Source organism: Falco peregrinus, chromosome 2 (assembly GCF_023634155.1).
Source record: "Falco peregrinus isolate bFalPer1 chromosome 2, bFalPer1.pri, whole genome shotgun sequence".
Taxonomy (NCBI): Eukaryota; Metazoa; Chordata; class Aves; order Falconiformes; family Falconidae; genus Falco; species Falco peregrinus.
In genome coordinates, this window is record NC_073722.1 from 20,008,917 (window position 1) to 20,023,821 (window position 14,905).

The 14,905-nt window shown below is 46.2% G+C and overlaps 1 protein-coding gene across 8 annotated transcripts in view; it reads left to right on the forward strand.

Moving 5' to 3' along the window:
- Positions 1–10,245, forward strand: part of NDNF (neuron derived neurotrophic factor) — a 42,902-nt gene extending 32,657 nt beyond the window's left edge. For 6 of the 8 annotated variants that reach the window (XM_055796542.1, XM_055796544.1, XM_027794955.2 and 3 more), the window contains 3 exons: positions 5,944–6,132; positions 7,155–7,279; positions 8,186–10,245. In XM_055796542.1, the coding sequence (XP_055652517.1) occupies positions 5,944–6,132; positions 7,155–7,279; positions 8,186–9,579 (1,708 nt within the window). In that variant the 3' untranslated portion in view covers positions 9,580–10,245. The other 2 variants (XM_055796548.1, XM_055796547.1) reach the window with 2 other exon arrangements.
- Positions 10,246–14,905: the final 4,660 nt, after the last annotated feature.

Consider the following 14,905-nt stretch of genomic DNA (forward strand, 5'->3'; position numbering starts at 1 on the left):
GCACGGTGAATCTGACCCTCTCGGCTGCCTTGTTGTGGGGTGTAGGTGTGCTCGGTGCCATGGAGCCTTCCCGGGAGCGTGCGTGTCTGCACGTGGCATACGTGCACAGGGAAGTCTGAATAGCAGTGCATGACTGCCTTGATCCCAAGCGGCCGAACACAAGGGATTCTCGGCTTTCTGCGTGGAATTTCTGTGATGGGATGTAAGGGGGGAGCCTCTCCTACCTCCTGGAGTACATTCTGTGCAACCGCTGTATTTTGCTGGGAAAAAACGGCTTGCTTAGGGCAGACAGAAAATACTGTAGGCTTGATTGGTGAAATCCGAAACTGGGTGATTTTACCTGCCCCCGAGGCTGCCCGTTTCTGGTTTTGGTTGTGGATGCACCCACCGCGCGGATCCTGCAGCCTGCGGGAAAAGCCGGTGAGGTGCTGCCCCAGCTCTAGCTAATTTATCTCCTGACTCAGAACCTAAGCCAGCAGCAGATCCCGTTATCCTCTCGGTTTCTGCTTGTAATTGTAGTTTGCCCAGATATTTGCAGGCCTTTTGTACAATGACGTTTGTTATGCAAAGGTCTTAAAGGCTGGACAGAGAGCTTGCCCAGGTGGGATTTTGGAAAGGCTGGGTAATGCTCGCCGCCCGAGTGGCAATGATTAAAAAGATGGAAATTAATTATAATCATCATAAAATCTGTGATCCAATGTAACAATATTTCCATGTTTGTGCTTATAGCTAAAATGTATGAAATGGCCAGACTGCTGCTTTTGTTTATTTAGTTTCTGAAGGGAAAAAAAAGAAGAACCACCATCTCTGGCAAGGTGGTATGTTTTGAGGTGTTTCAAATAATATCTATCCCTCTCCAAATGCACAGCATGCATTTTTCATCTGTTGATCTATTTAGATGAGTATGTTTGCGTTCATGAAGTAAACCTTGCAAGGCGTGGCTGTTGTCATGGGAGTGTTTGTGAGGCCCAGGAGCTGCGCACCTGGGGCCAGGGCTGCTGCCTTCCCGATTACAACCCCGGCCCCCTGCCCCGGCATCGCCCAGCCTGCCCGGGCTCCGCGGCCGGAGGCAGGTGGCCCAGGAGCAGCCCTACCTGGGAGGAGATGGGGACCCCCTGGCTGCTCCCTGCGCGCAGCCTGGCTCCCCGGAGCAGGTCAGTCTGCTGGGAGAAGGGGAGAGCGGGGGGGAAAAGGAAGGAAAAAAGAAAACTTTTTTTTGCTTTGTTTTGGAAACAGAGGAATATACAAGCAAGGCCTGTTTTCTCAAGGACGTTGCTCTTGTTGCTGGTCGAGAGCTGCTGGTGCCTGTGGTCCCTCCAAGCTGCGGCGGGTTTTTAACCTTTTGCTTTGTGCCGCACTCGGGTCGCTGCGTGGGATCTCCTCGCCTCCAGTAGTGCAGGGGAGGCTGGCGTCCTGGCACGGGCTGGCGAGCCATCCCGTTCCCATGGCCCAGGGTGTGATCCCCTGGGACACGGGTGCCGGCTGTGTCCCACAGCCGCTGCTCTGTCCCCCCTCTGTAGCCCGCAGCCGGGGGCCAGGGTGGGAGGTTTGCCTTCGCGCTGGGTTTGAGGCTTGGTTTGGAGAGTTTGGGGAAGAAGTGAGAGGTAAAGATGGGCCATTAGAGGGCACTTTTGCAATCCCGGAGAAGGAAAATGGTGCTTATTATTTCACTTAGGACTGTTTATTTTGGCACTCTCTTAAATTCGGTGATAAACAGCAGGCAAATCCCTCCAGTCAGCAGGAATATATCAATAAAATATTGACTCAGAGTTTAAAAGAAAAGAAAACAAGACAAACTTGTAGAAAAGGGAATAAAAGGCATTTAGGAGGTGGCACAGCCTGGAGAATAAAAAATCACACAACATATTTCACATAATTTATATGGCTTTACAGTGCAGCACTTAGGCCTCAGCTTGTACCTGGCTTCTAGAAATGAAACCGGCTCGGAGCACGGCACCCTGAGACAAGAAAATTGTTTGTTGGAACTATCCGAGGGCTGGATGGGAGAGCACGAATTCACGTGCTCACATCGAGCAAGTGCATTTTCTGAGGGCCTCTGCCAAAGTCATTGCCTGGTAGTGAACTGGTGCAGACAGAAACAGGGGACGAAGAAATGGTTGGTTGGTTTTTTTGCTTTCCTCTTGATGTTTTGCATGTGTAAACTATAGAGGATTTAGTTTAAAACTGCCAAATTGCAGTGAGTGTGCTGCAAAAAATAAAATCTGTTGATTAACTGGTGTGAAAGGGTGGTATAGCGCTGACAGCACAGTTTCCAAAAACTGCGAGTGAGTTTTGAATGCCTCTTTGCTGTTGAGGTGTCTCACTTTTGGAAGTGTCGTGCATTAAAACTGGGCCCACGTGAAGCCTCTGAGGTGGGGTAAGTGAAAAAGAAAGCACTCAAAACCCTATTTGCTCGTTAAGGAGCAAAGATTAGAAAACTTTCCTTTTGACAACTTTGCAAGCTGTTTCGTGTATGGGATGGGCCAGTGCTGCCTGCCCAGGCTGGGCAGGGATCACAGAGCTAATTTTAATATGTCTTTTATTTTTAAGCCAAAATACTATTACAATTAGATAAAGAAACCAGAGACAAATCTGTACCCTGTTACTGTGCCATGGTTGTTAATAGGGACAGGAGCGCTGTCTACAGGAGTTTTTTAAGTGATTCAGCTAGTGAAATTATTTAAGAAGTGGAGCTTAGCCTGGATAGTCCTATAATCAAAAATCGTTTATTTTAATAGAGGTTACATTGCACTGGAACGGACTGTGGGAATATACAAGATTGCAGTTTCAAGGAGTTCATGTGGAGGACGCTGTCTGCAGAAAGCGTCAGAGTTTCTTACCTAACCAAATAATCTGCTCTAACTGTTGTGATTAAGTTGGAAAGAATTTCTTCCCTGTTGGCTAACGGTAATACTTGAAAGATCAATAAACAGCATGTTAGAGCACAGGAAACTCATCCTGCTCTGTGTGAGGGGAGATTTTTGCTGACTTTGGTGACTCAAGTCAGCAAGTATTTTGACTTATGAACTTTGCTCCAAAAGGTCAAATGTGGTCAAATGTCATTAACTTTGCTGATAAGTATCAACACTTCAGACTGAATTTGAGAAAATATGTCTGTTGTCATCAAAAGCTAACTCAGGACCTGGTCGGGAGAAATTTTGACAAACGTTGGGAAAGCTAAATCAGGATTTAACTGTAAGTAGCAATTGCATGTCTTAGTTTGCTCCCTTCCGTAGGGCAGGCTGCTGCAATAACCTGTTAGGAAAACATCCCAGACACTAACGGAGCGCACAATTTGAGAGCTGTGAGTGCCAGAGGTGAAGCGTTACAAGCCCTGCAAACGGGAAATCATGGCAGTATGTTGCTCTCACCAGGTTATTGCCAAATAAATAAGGGCGCAGCCTTCTCCAATTTCAGAATAACTTTTGGCAGCCTCAGAACAGGCAGGGCTTCCCCAAGATGCCGGGGCCATCGACTGGCAAGCTCGCCGCAGGGCTCCCTGGCACACTTGCCGCTTGCTTGCAGGGGGATGGAGCTCCCCCATCGTCTCCATGCCCACCTGGGACTCGACTGCGGGGGAGACTCTGCCAGGTGCACCTCTAGCAATCACCTTCATCTTTCCTGTGGTTTTCCACTCAGGAAGGGGAGGGTCTGGCTGCAAATAAAGGAACATGGGGCAGGCCGGGGAGTGAGAAAGCTGAGGAAGGCATAGCAGCTCTTGGCGTGAGGAAGGCACGAGCGAAAGGAGGCGAAGATAACATAGCATCCTGGCAGGGGAGTTTTCAGTACGTGTCATTGGTGGCTTACGGTTACTTCGGGGTTTGCTAAATGTTTTCTCTTGCGTCACCAGTTTCAGTGAGAAAACGAGAGAGATGAAGGATGGGGCCCAAGCTGGACAGCAGGAGTTGGAGGAAACAGTAGAAAGCGGGGTGGGAATGAGCTGAGGTAACGGCGCTAGCGACAGCAAGGAGGAGGGGAGGGGGGTGCAGAGGGAGGGGGTGAGCGGTGCAGTGGGGGCTGCGCCGTTGGTGGAAGGAGCAATTAAATAGCAATGATGTCAGAGGCAGAGGAAGCAAGACGAGGGTGAAAATAGCCCTCCGTGGGCCTTGCTGGTGCTGGGGGACCTGCTGTCCTGCACGTGCCTTTAGCCGTGCTGGGAGTGCGGTGGGCTGCAGGGCAGGCAGATGTCGCGGCCTCTTCTCAGCGCACGGCAGGAGGAGAGCTAGAGGCAGCAGGGCGCGGGGATTTGGGAACATTTTGTCAGGAGCTTGGGCGTGAAAAAGAGGACAGGACCTTGTGCTGCCTGTGGTGAATTCCCACGTTTGGGGAGCTGGTACTCGCGGTGAGCTTCAGCAGGGATGTGGCGATGAGGAGGGGGGCAGAGGCTGGCAAGCTGCTGGCCACCTGCCTCTGCCAAGAGGAGAGTGGGAAGAGGCACGTGGGGATGCGGGGGCTGCTGGGGAGTGGGGCTTGGGATCTTGCTGAAAGCTCCCAAAGGGTGGGCTGGGGTGAGAAGGAGGGTCCTGCGTCCTGGCCGCACTGCCCTGTAGTGGCTCCTTTGGGACTTTTGGAAGGTAAAGCCATGGGAGGGGGGAAGGAGGAGCCTCCTGGGCTCTGTTTCTCTTTTCACTAAGGCCTTGAAGGGGAAGAGCAATTCTGCTGCGGCTTAGATGGCATCATGCCACTTCTCAAGGAGCTTTGTGTTTGCTATTTTTACATAAAATCTTGGGGAAAGGTCAAGTGAAGGGGAAAAAACCCACCTCCAATCTCAACAGCAGATTTGACCTTAAAGGTAAAAAGCAAGAGTGCATTACAAAGCCAGAGTTAATGTGCAGTGCAGTACAAGGAGCGCTGTGTGACCGCACATTCAGCCAAGTAACGAGATAAAACTGTTCCTGCCAGCTCAGCTTTTTATCATGCTTCTCCCCAAAGGCAGTGGCGAACATGGTTTAGGTAACAGCCTAGACCTCTTTCTTCTAATTTTAAGAAACATTACCATTTAGCGATTTAACCTTGCTATGCTCATACCAGAAGTGGGCTTTCTTTCCTCCCCGCCCCCCCCCCCCCCGCCCCATACCAGAGCTGTTATATATGAGATCATCTACTGTACTGAAAGGAGATTTCCAGCCTGTCCCACTGTATACGTTAGGGTAGTCATTACTGACCTAGTTGTAGACATAATAATGAGAGGCTGAGATTATGAATTATTATGCCCAATTTGTAAGGGATTCTCTGCTTTTGTGTTTTGCAATTCCCATCAGGTTTGAGGATTAAGCCCTGCTGAATTGCATGCTAATACCAATGTGCTTTGAATATGTGTGGGTTTATATCACATGTTTTCCCAATTTGCTATTTTTATAAAGGACAATTTCACTGGAAATATTTACTTTTCAAAGGATTGTTGGAAGCCCAACTGAAATCTAAGGAAAGTGCAGTCGATGCACTCTCCATCTGCTCTGTGTTTACTCTAGCTCCCATGTCCAGCGAGCTCTGTTCCTGCTGTGGCAAAACACCAACCTGTAGCTCTGCCAGAGTTGGTGGCTTTTTCTCTTTGTTGATGAGAGATACCGGTTTGAAACCAGCGCGTGGGCTTGCTTTCCATCGCAGTTCAAGTTGGAAAAATCTTATATACATACTTTATCCAAGCTCTGTGATGATGTGAGCTTAGTCCTTACAATAAGTATGCCTAGCGCTCATATGGCCGTACAGCGCAGGTGCCTCTGCCAAACATACAGTGCGTGTAGCGCTGTCACAGGTGTGCCTGCGTTTCAGCAGTAAGTCAGCCCACAGGAGCCACACAAGTTGGCAGTTAGCCGAGTCAGTGACTGCGGGGCACGCGTAAACTGGTGCTTCACCACAGCCTCGCCCACCAGCGTGGGACAAACAGCTCCTGCTGCGTGTGGTGTGGCCCCCCTCAGGTGGGACTCCCTGTTGTTGCTATAGGATGCTCCTGCTGCGCTGCCCGCTGCTGCTGCTGCTGCTGCCGCTCAGCTCCAGACCCCAGAAGTTACCTACCAGAGATGAGGAGCTCTTCCAAATGCAGATCCGGGACAAAGCGTTTTTTCATGATTCGTCAGTCATCCCAGATGGAGCTGAAATTAGCAGCTACCTCTTCCGAGACACCCCTAAAAGGTATTTCTGTCCGGCTCAAGCGAGGAGATTGTACTTTGAAGATACTAGCTTTATTTGCTGGGTGTTTTGAAATTAAAATTGGATCCAAACCAGAAAAATACAAATGCCAGTATTCTGTCTGGTGGAGTAACAATGCGAGTTTCCATCCCAATCTGTCCTCCCCAGCTGAGGGTCTATCCAGTTTATTTGATTTCTGGGATAAGCCCAGAGCTCCCACAGACCACAGAAGTTCCCTGAAGTGGGGCCACTAACCATGTCTGGAGGCAAAGGGAGCAGGAAGGAAATTAGAAACTACAGGCTTACCCACCACACTGGTCTCTCTTCGTTATTTCATATTGTGCTTTAAAGAAGCAGCATAAGTCAGTCTGGTCTGAACTCCCCACTTCCCAGCCTTGACCCTACGGGTCCAAGAATGCTGAGGTTAGACTGGGGAAGAATCTGAGGCTCCAAAATGTTCAGGGAGGACCAGCACTGCCACCTTTCTGCTCATATCAGGCACCTCCTTCAGCCTTCATCAATGAAAAACATTGACTAAATTATGTGTAGTGTCTGGGGGGATGTGGGAGGACAGCTGGATGTGTATGTATCTATATGTGCTTCTAGGGCCCTTACCTGGACATAGCATAAAATGTGTGGTCTCCTTCAAAAAGCATATCCCTAAATTCCAGGAAAGATCCCGTTTCCCTCATTTATACCTCTGTGACCATTTATACCGTATATAGTTAGTGTAGGGGTAAAAAATGAAGCTGATGGAGAGGAGAGCAGGAGGCCAGAAACCCCTCTGCCATGTCTTGACAAGCAAAGCGTGAACTCTGCACTAACGTGTTAGTGGGGGCACTCCCCTCACCTCCTTAGCTCTCGCCCCCCAGCCTTTCCATAGTCCCTCTGCACACGCTTGCCTGACAGTAATGCTTTTGTCTCTGTTGCCTCCCCAAGACCGACATTGATTATGTCAAGTCAGGCCCTGCCAGCTGGCTGCCATCGGGGTTTATTGACGTATGGGTCTGTTAACCTTCTCCTAGGTATTTCTTTGTGGTTGAAGAGGACAACACTCCCTTAGCAGTGACAGTGACCCCATGCGATGCCCCTCTGGAATGGAAGCTGAGTGTGCAGGAGCTCCCAGAGGAAGCCAGTGGAGAAGGTTCAGGTAACAACCCATCAAGGACTTCCCTTGCACCTCAGAGACCTGCTTTTCTCCTGGATGCAAAGCCCCTCAAAGCAGTCTCGGTGTGACGCTGAGTCTATCTTTATGATCTCCTGCTGCTTGGATCTTCAGTCTCAGTCCTGACATTTTGTAGGAAACTGGCAGCTGGTAGCAACATGACAAGGAAGAGGGCTGTAAGAAAGGAAGAGTAAAAGCTGAGGTTATAGCTACAGAGTGCACTGGATGCTGCCACAGCAAACTGCGTTTGCACAAAGGAACTCGATTTCACAGGGGCTTTGCTGTGAGCTGTGTACACGAGATAAGAACTGGAGAGACAGGGCTGGCATTGCAGCAGGGCTGAGCTCGCCCCTTTGAGGGGACTCATCTATAGAGTGGAGCGTATTACAGCCATAGAACTGCTACTCAAAAGAGAAAAGGTCTTTGGCTTCCAGAGCTTCTCACACAAGTGCTAACGTCTCATCCATGCCACATTGTAAGGTATACACACCTTTGCCCCCCGCTGTATTTAGGCACAACATTTTAGTGTGACTGGAAGGGCCAAAGCTAAGAAGTCCAAGTCCAGAAACAGGCAGCGGAGTCAGTTCCCCCAGGGGAATGGTGCGGCATCTCCACGTTGGCTGCTTGAAGTACTGTAGTGGAAGGCATTAGCTACCATTCACAAGACTCCGTTAGTACTGCTCAGGTGCAATTTCTATTGCATTTTTTTTAACTTGAGTACCAAAGCAATTTCCCTCTCTTATTTGACAGAAGTATCGATTACATCTTCCTCAGAAGATAAACCCTTTTTTATCTCACTTTGTGTGTTTTGTGTCTGTGTCTGTTAGAGTTTTATTTTCTCGTGTTTGCAGATGGCGTCTGTACAAACATTTTTCTTTGCTTGTAATCTAGGTGAACCAGAACCTCTTGAGCAACAGAAACAGCAGATTACTAATGAGGAAGGCACAGAACTGTTCTCTTACAAAGGCAATGATGTTGAGTACTTTGTGTCCTCTAGTTCCCCATCTGGTTTGTACCAACTAGATCTGCTGTCGACAGAGAAAGATACACATTTTAAAGTGTATGCAACCACTACTCCAGAGTCAGACCAACCTTATCCTGAATTACCTTACGATCCCAGAATTGATGTCACTTCTCTGGGACGTACAACCGTGACGCTGGCGTGGAAGCCAAGTCCCACTGCCTCCTTACTGAAACAGCCGATTCAGTATTGCATAGTCATCAATAAGGAGCACAATTTCAAAAGCCTCTGTGCTGTTGAAGCCAAGCTCAGTTCTGATGATGCCTTCATGATGGCTCCAAAACCAGGTCTGGATTTCAGTCCATTTGACTTTGCCCATTTTGGCTTCCCCTCAGACAACAACTCTGGCAAAGAACGCGGTTTCCTAAAATCATCGTCAAAGTTTGGGCGCCATACATCCTCAAAGCCGAGAGTTGACCTGCACAAAGTTTGTATCGGGAACAAGAACATCTTCACAGTGTCTGACCTGAAGCCCGACACACAGTACTACTTTGACATGTTCGCAGTGAATACCAACACTAACATGAGCACCGCGTACATTGGCACCTTTGCCAGAACGAAGGAGGAGGCTAAACAGAAAACAGTCGAACTGAAGGACGGCAAGGTTACAGATGTATTCATCAAGAGAAAGGGAGCCAAATTTCTACGGTTTGCTCCTGTTTCATCTCATCAAAAAGTCACCTTCTCCATTCATTCATGCCTGGATGCTGTTCAGATCCAAGTTAGAAGAGATGGAAAACTTCTCTTGTCTCAAAACGTGGAGGGTGTGCGGCAGTTCCAGCTTCGAGGAAAAGCAAAAGCTAAATATCTCATTAGGTTGAAAGGGAGCAAAAAAGGTGCTTCTGTGCTGAAGATCCTGGCTACAACAAGGCCTAACAAACAATCATTTCCATCTCTTCCTGAAGATACACGAATCAAAGCCTTTGACAAACTCCGCACATGTTCTTCGGTCACGGTGGCGTGGCTGGGCACACAGGAGAGAAATAAATTCTGCATCTACAAAAGGGAAGTGGATGACCATTACAATGAAGAGCAGAAGAAAAGAGAGCAGAACCAGTGCTTGGGTCCAGATACGAGGAAGAAATCGGAAAAGGTTCTCTGTAAATACTTCCACAGCCAGAACATCCAGAAAGCAGTGACCACAGAGACAATCCGAGGCCTGCAGCCTGGCAAGTCCTACCTGCTGGATGTTTACGTGATAGGGCATGGTGGGCACTCTGTGAAATATCAGAGCAAATTGGTGAAAACGAGGAAGTTCTGTTAGTGCCCGTGTACATAGAAATATATGGAACTCCAGTCCGAACATTATCCTACTTCCAATATATGGATTGACTACTTGCACAGCTGAGAAGTTGTGACCTGTATTTGTACTGTGTAGAAAAGATATCAACTTGTATATTTATGTTTACATAAGTAATTGTTCAGAGGAACTGAGGCTGGTGCTCTCTGGTAGCATCTGGCAATGGTATTATCATGTGTCCGGTGACCCACATGTGATGCTCAGTAGATGTCCAAGGTAGCGGGAAACCTCAAAGGAACTGGCACTCCTTTGCTTCCATATTGCATGAACTGCTTCTAAATTATTTTATACTTAAAAGGCTGAGATACATCATTCGTCCACCTTGTTATTCACACACCAAACCCACAGACATACACCCTTTCTCTCAGTGTAGATGGTAGGGTTTCTGTAAATTGTTTTATAGAGTCTTGTTTTAAATGTTTATGTTTCTATGATTGTAAACTATTAAAATCTTCCCCAATAAAATACAGATCTAAACTAAGTATTAACCGGGCTGCACATGAAGCAGTTTCATTGCTAATGTAAATTCTTACCTAGCTGATTTTCATGTTTAAATACTGTATGTATTTCATGTACAAAGTTGCCATAACGTTATATTCCTGTACATAAAATTAAAAATATTAGATTATATTTTGTTTCTTTTTTCTTGACCTTCTAAGGGGACAAACAGACTTGGGGACAGAAGAGGCATGCTGAAACTTGAACTGGATTCAGCTGGGACAGGCTTCTCTTCTGTCATTCTTCATCCTTTTGGGCAAGGTGACTGAAGTCCAGTAGAATTACTGATGTTACCGAGCCAGTTAAAATCTGCAAGGGAGTGCAGGCCATTGAAGGAGGGGTATTTGTGGCGTACTCTGGGTCTACCAGTGATCCAAGCACTAAAGGAGCAGGACAGCACAGAGGAGCTTCCCTTGTCCCAGGTGAGAATGGATCCTGTTTCATCGTGGTTGTGAGTGCCACCGGTGCTTCACAAGGAGATCGCAGTCTGAGTTAGACAGACCATATGATTCAAACAAGTAACACACCAGAGAACCAGTTGTTATTTTTGTTAGATTATCATTGGAGACGTTTGCTTTCTGGATGCTGCTGGTTTTGACTGCAAGTAATAACAAGCTGAGAGTATTATTTTTTTTCCATTGACAAGAATGGTAATGCTAAGAAAAAATTGTGTACTTTCATTTAAATTGCAGTTCTTTCCATTGTTTAGATTTCTTTAAAATATTAAACGTCTGGATCTCATCTTTTCTAAATTTTCTTACTTGTTTTCCCACATCACCTTCATTCACTCAAAAACTTCTATCGAGCTGCTTAATGGAAAACACGCTTCTGAGAACCAACCAGACCAGCCCCCTTTCAAGCAGCTAAGAGCAGGGTACGTACTGCCTCAGTCCCCGCACTATAGTGTGGGTCAGGGCCTCAGGACAGGTGACGGAGACCTTTTTTCTCAGTCCCATCGTACCTATCAGTCTGCAGCACTCAGGCAGTGGATGTCAGGGCTTGTTCAAAGACAGTCTCTCTCTTCATTAAGTGCCTACCCAAAAAACACTTCACTGCTGTGACTGCACACTTGCAGCCCCCTCAAGGCTCTGAAGATAGACGGGGAGAAACTGGGGCATGAGGGAAAGGGATCAAAATCCACATAAAGGCTGCAAGCAGATTCCTCTTGGGCTGCTCACAGGGGAGATGAGATTTCTCCACCCCTGCTGAGGTGAGCTCCAGTTTTCCTTGGCCGCGTAGTGCTAAGCTCTTCAGGTTTTCCTTTCTGCTGCCTCCAGCACATTTCAGTTTGCAGACTGGTGGGTGGCAGCAGGGTTTCATGGCTGCACAAGCTCCCACACTGTTCCACATGCTGAGTTTATGACGATTCTCCAAAAAAGAGACAGATACTGTGTGGAGACTGATCAGAGAACGCCTGCTGTGTTTTATGTAATTATATAATAAACCTAATAATTGAAATTTAGATTTCTCTGGAGATGATCTCCACTCCTCATTGGAAAACATCTTTCTGATTTTTTAAAGCAAACGATTTCAGTAACACACACCTGCCAGATTACCGTGCCAGGGTCTAGGTGAACAGTAGGTCACTACAGCTGGGAATCCCTCGAGAATGGGACTGTGTGACCAGTGTGTTAGGTCATCGGTTGCCAGGGAGATACTTTCCCTACATTTCACTGTCCAAAAAGCTACTGAATCCTTCAGTTAAAGGCAACACTTGCATTTTTTAAGCATTTCTCTGTTCACTGCTGCCCTTTTTGTGGAGAACGGTACCCCTTCCATTGGGCTGTTATGATGTTGACTTGAAACCATGTTTCATCCCAATTCCAGCTCTATTCCCTTTAGCCAGATTTCTCTGGATATTCATCCAGCTCATTTGTTTTTTCTGCCTGCTAACCACTTACATTTGCAGTATGTCACAAAATGAAACAATTCCCCAAGATGCATGCATCTTCTGTTTCTGAACACTACATTTTCAAAGAAAAATGTCACAATATTTGTCTTTATTCCCACTGGAATTCTCCTTTTCCCAAAAAACTAGCTCTATTCATTCTGGATGAAACTGAGACCACAGTAGTATCACAACTGCTAATCATCCCATTATTATTCAGGTCTTCATGGGGTCAAGTGGATCTGAGAGAAGCAGTTCTTGTTTTGAAGGATGGAGTAAAAATAAGAACACCAGTCTTTACACAGTGCAAATGTAAGTCACCCTTAGGTGGGAGGTGACCAAAGTGGGTATTAAAGTAAAACAGGTGTCATTGCTGGGAAAGCTCCAGAACGGGTGTGTGAAGCCCAGAGCCCCTGTAAGGAGTCACAGCATGGGTGAGCACAGAGCTTTCGTTATGCCCCATCACTGCCAGTCCGCCTGGCTGCGAATGCAGTTCAGGCTACGTGTGTCTTCATCCTCCAGCTTACCTCATCACCAATTTACAGCTTTCTTCCACTGAGAAATAAAACAAACCTACACACTCTTTTCACATGGGCCGCAGAACAGCAGTAACTTTGAACTGGTGTCCTACATGAGGTCTGACAGTCACAGATCTGGATCCTGTTATTAACGCACTGTCACATCTGTATCCCTAGTTCCACATCAAAACATAAATTAAAAACTTCTTACAGAATATAATAGATGGATGGATACATGGCATAGAAGGACAAAAAAAGCAGATATATCAAATACATATACAAATATATATAACATATAAAAAGTGTTTTCATGCACAAAGCTGGAATTAAAATAGAAACATAAGCTTGGAAATAGAAGGTTCAATGAAGCTCAGCATTCATATTGATGGTATGTGTCCCTCTGGGAAAAAAATGCCATGCTGGAATATGCAGTTGAGGAACATGCAAGGCCAGCCTGGTGACAGCACCTCATTAAGGCATGTCTGCTGCAGGAGTGAGTAACAGAGAAGAAATCCTCCACGTATTTTGTTGTTGTTGTTGTTTGTTTCAAAACAAATAAAGAGTCATTGAGCCATTGCATACCACAGCAACATAATCTTCAACACCTTCATCAATCGAAATTGAAGTTACCTAATTTTACTGATTGTCTTACCGACATATGTGGCAGCAGCCTTTCAATATAAGCTTCAAAGAGGTGGAAGGGCAAAATAGTCCATGATTTACAGAACACAGGTTAAGGTTGTGATGGTAGCAAAACTGCAGAATAAATCAGTTATACACGCAGACATACAACTTCATTTCAAGAACTCCCCTTGTTCCCAGGGTATGGGTCTCAGAGTCATATTTGTTTGGGTTCTAAGCAGCAATGTTAAGACTGATAATGTACCAGGGAGAAAGAAAATCCTTACTCAGAACAGCAAACGTTTTTTACCTTAGTGCTTGGAAAAGAAATGCCATAGCTGTGGTTGCTCAAAGTCCTTTGAATATTTAGTTTTAAGGTTATCATGTTTGAATACATTCAGATAAATGGGATGTGAGCATGCATGTTACCAAATTCAGTACATAAACCATGATGAGCAACTTTGTACCCGGAACCTTGAACTCTTCTTTCTCAGCCTCCCTCTACCTGGGAACTTACTCATAAACCTTTGCGACAGCAGAGATCAACCCTCAACTTTTGTGGCAATACGCAACTCTGGTCTGACTGACAACGCAGATATTGTCCCAGATCTGCACAGCACAGCTAGTAATTTGGGTTCTCAATACTACAACTACTAATTCAAATTACTGTGGCTTCAGTTATTTAGAAGTAAAGACATATTTCAATAAAGCATATAATTTACACTTGGCTTGTACTGAGTAGAGAACATGAGGCTGAAGGCCGGTGTACACTATGAAAAGCTTTTACCGTAGGTTAAATTCTGGGAGTCATTGAATGTTACTCATACACTAGTAAGCTGTTGGTCTTTGACAGAACCTTAGGAAAAGTCAGCATTCACCTACCCCTGTCTGGCTCAGTTGGAGAAGCTGTCTCTTCCATCTTCTACAAGTGGTACTCACTCTTATCTTGTCTTGTAAAAAATATACTTCTAATAAAAACAGCAACAAACCTTGCACTTGTGAGTGCAGTGTTTAGTTCCAGATGCCAGTTGTCATGCAGTTCTGCTCATCTGGCCAGCAAGCCTACTCAGGTTTTCAGGCCACTTTCAACAAGCACATCAGGTCAAAGCTTTACTCCAGGGAGACCATCTTTTTATGTCTCAGAAAAAAGAATTCAAACCCACAGTTTCAGCATGAATGCATATTTTATCTTCTCGCTTGGCCAGCACCAGGAACTTAATTGATGTTTGAAAAGTGCAGCATCTCCTTGCAGTATTTTTGTCTGCTTCAGCAGTGCAAGCCCATTTCCCAGAGAAGTCAGACAAACTCACTCTTGGCATAATGAATGAAATTAGCAAACAAAGAAACTATGCTGGGAAGGGTTACTTTGCTGAAAGCACTGCATACTGGCTTGCGGTGCAAGGGACTGCTCTCTAAGCAGCCTGTCTGGCAATTTCCCCTGGTTTGTGTATCAACTTAATTAGTAGCTACCTGGTACAATTACTGTCAGTTGGGTCCCTGTCTTGTAACGTGATGCTCTGCGTCCGCACAAGGACCTGCTGTGGCTGGAAGTCTGTGTAGGGGCTGGGGTTCCCCTAAGCAGATCTCATTTCAGGATTTGGGTTTGAAACTATGAGGCAGACCCTCTAGAGAGTACAAGGACTGTGTGAATTGACAGCATTTGATAAATAATGTGTGTAGACTAATTTAAGTTGGTTTTTTGGCCAAGAATATATCTATTTGGGAAAAGGAGGTTGTTTGGCTTCTTTTTCCACAAATAGTAATC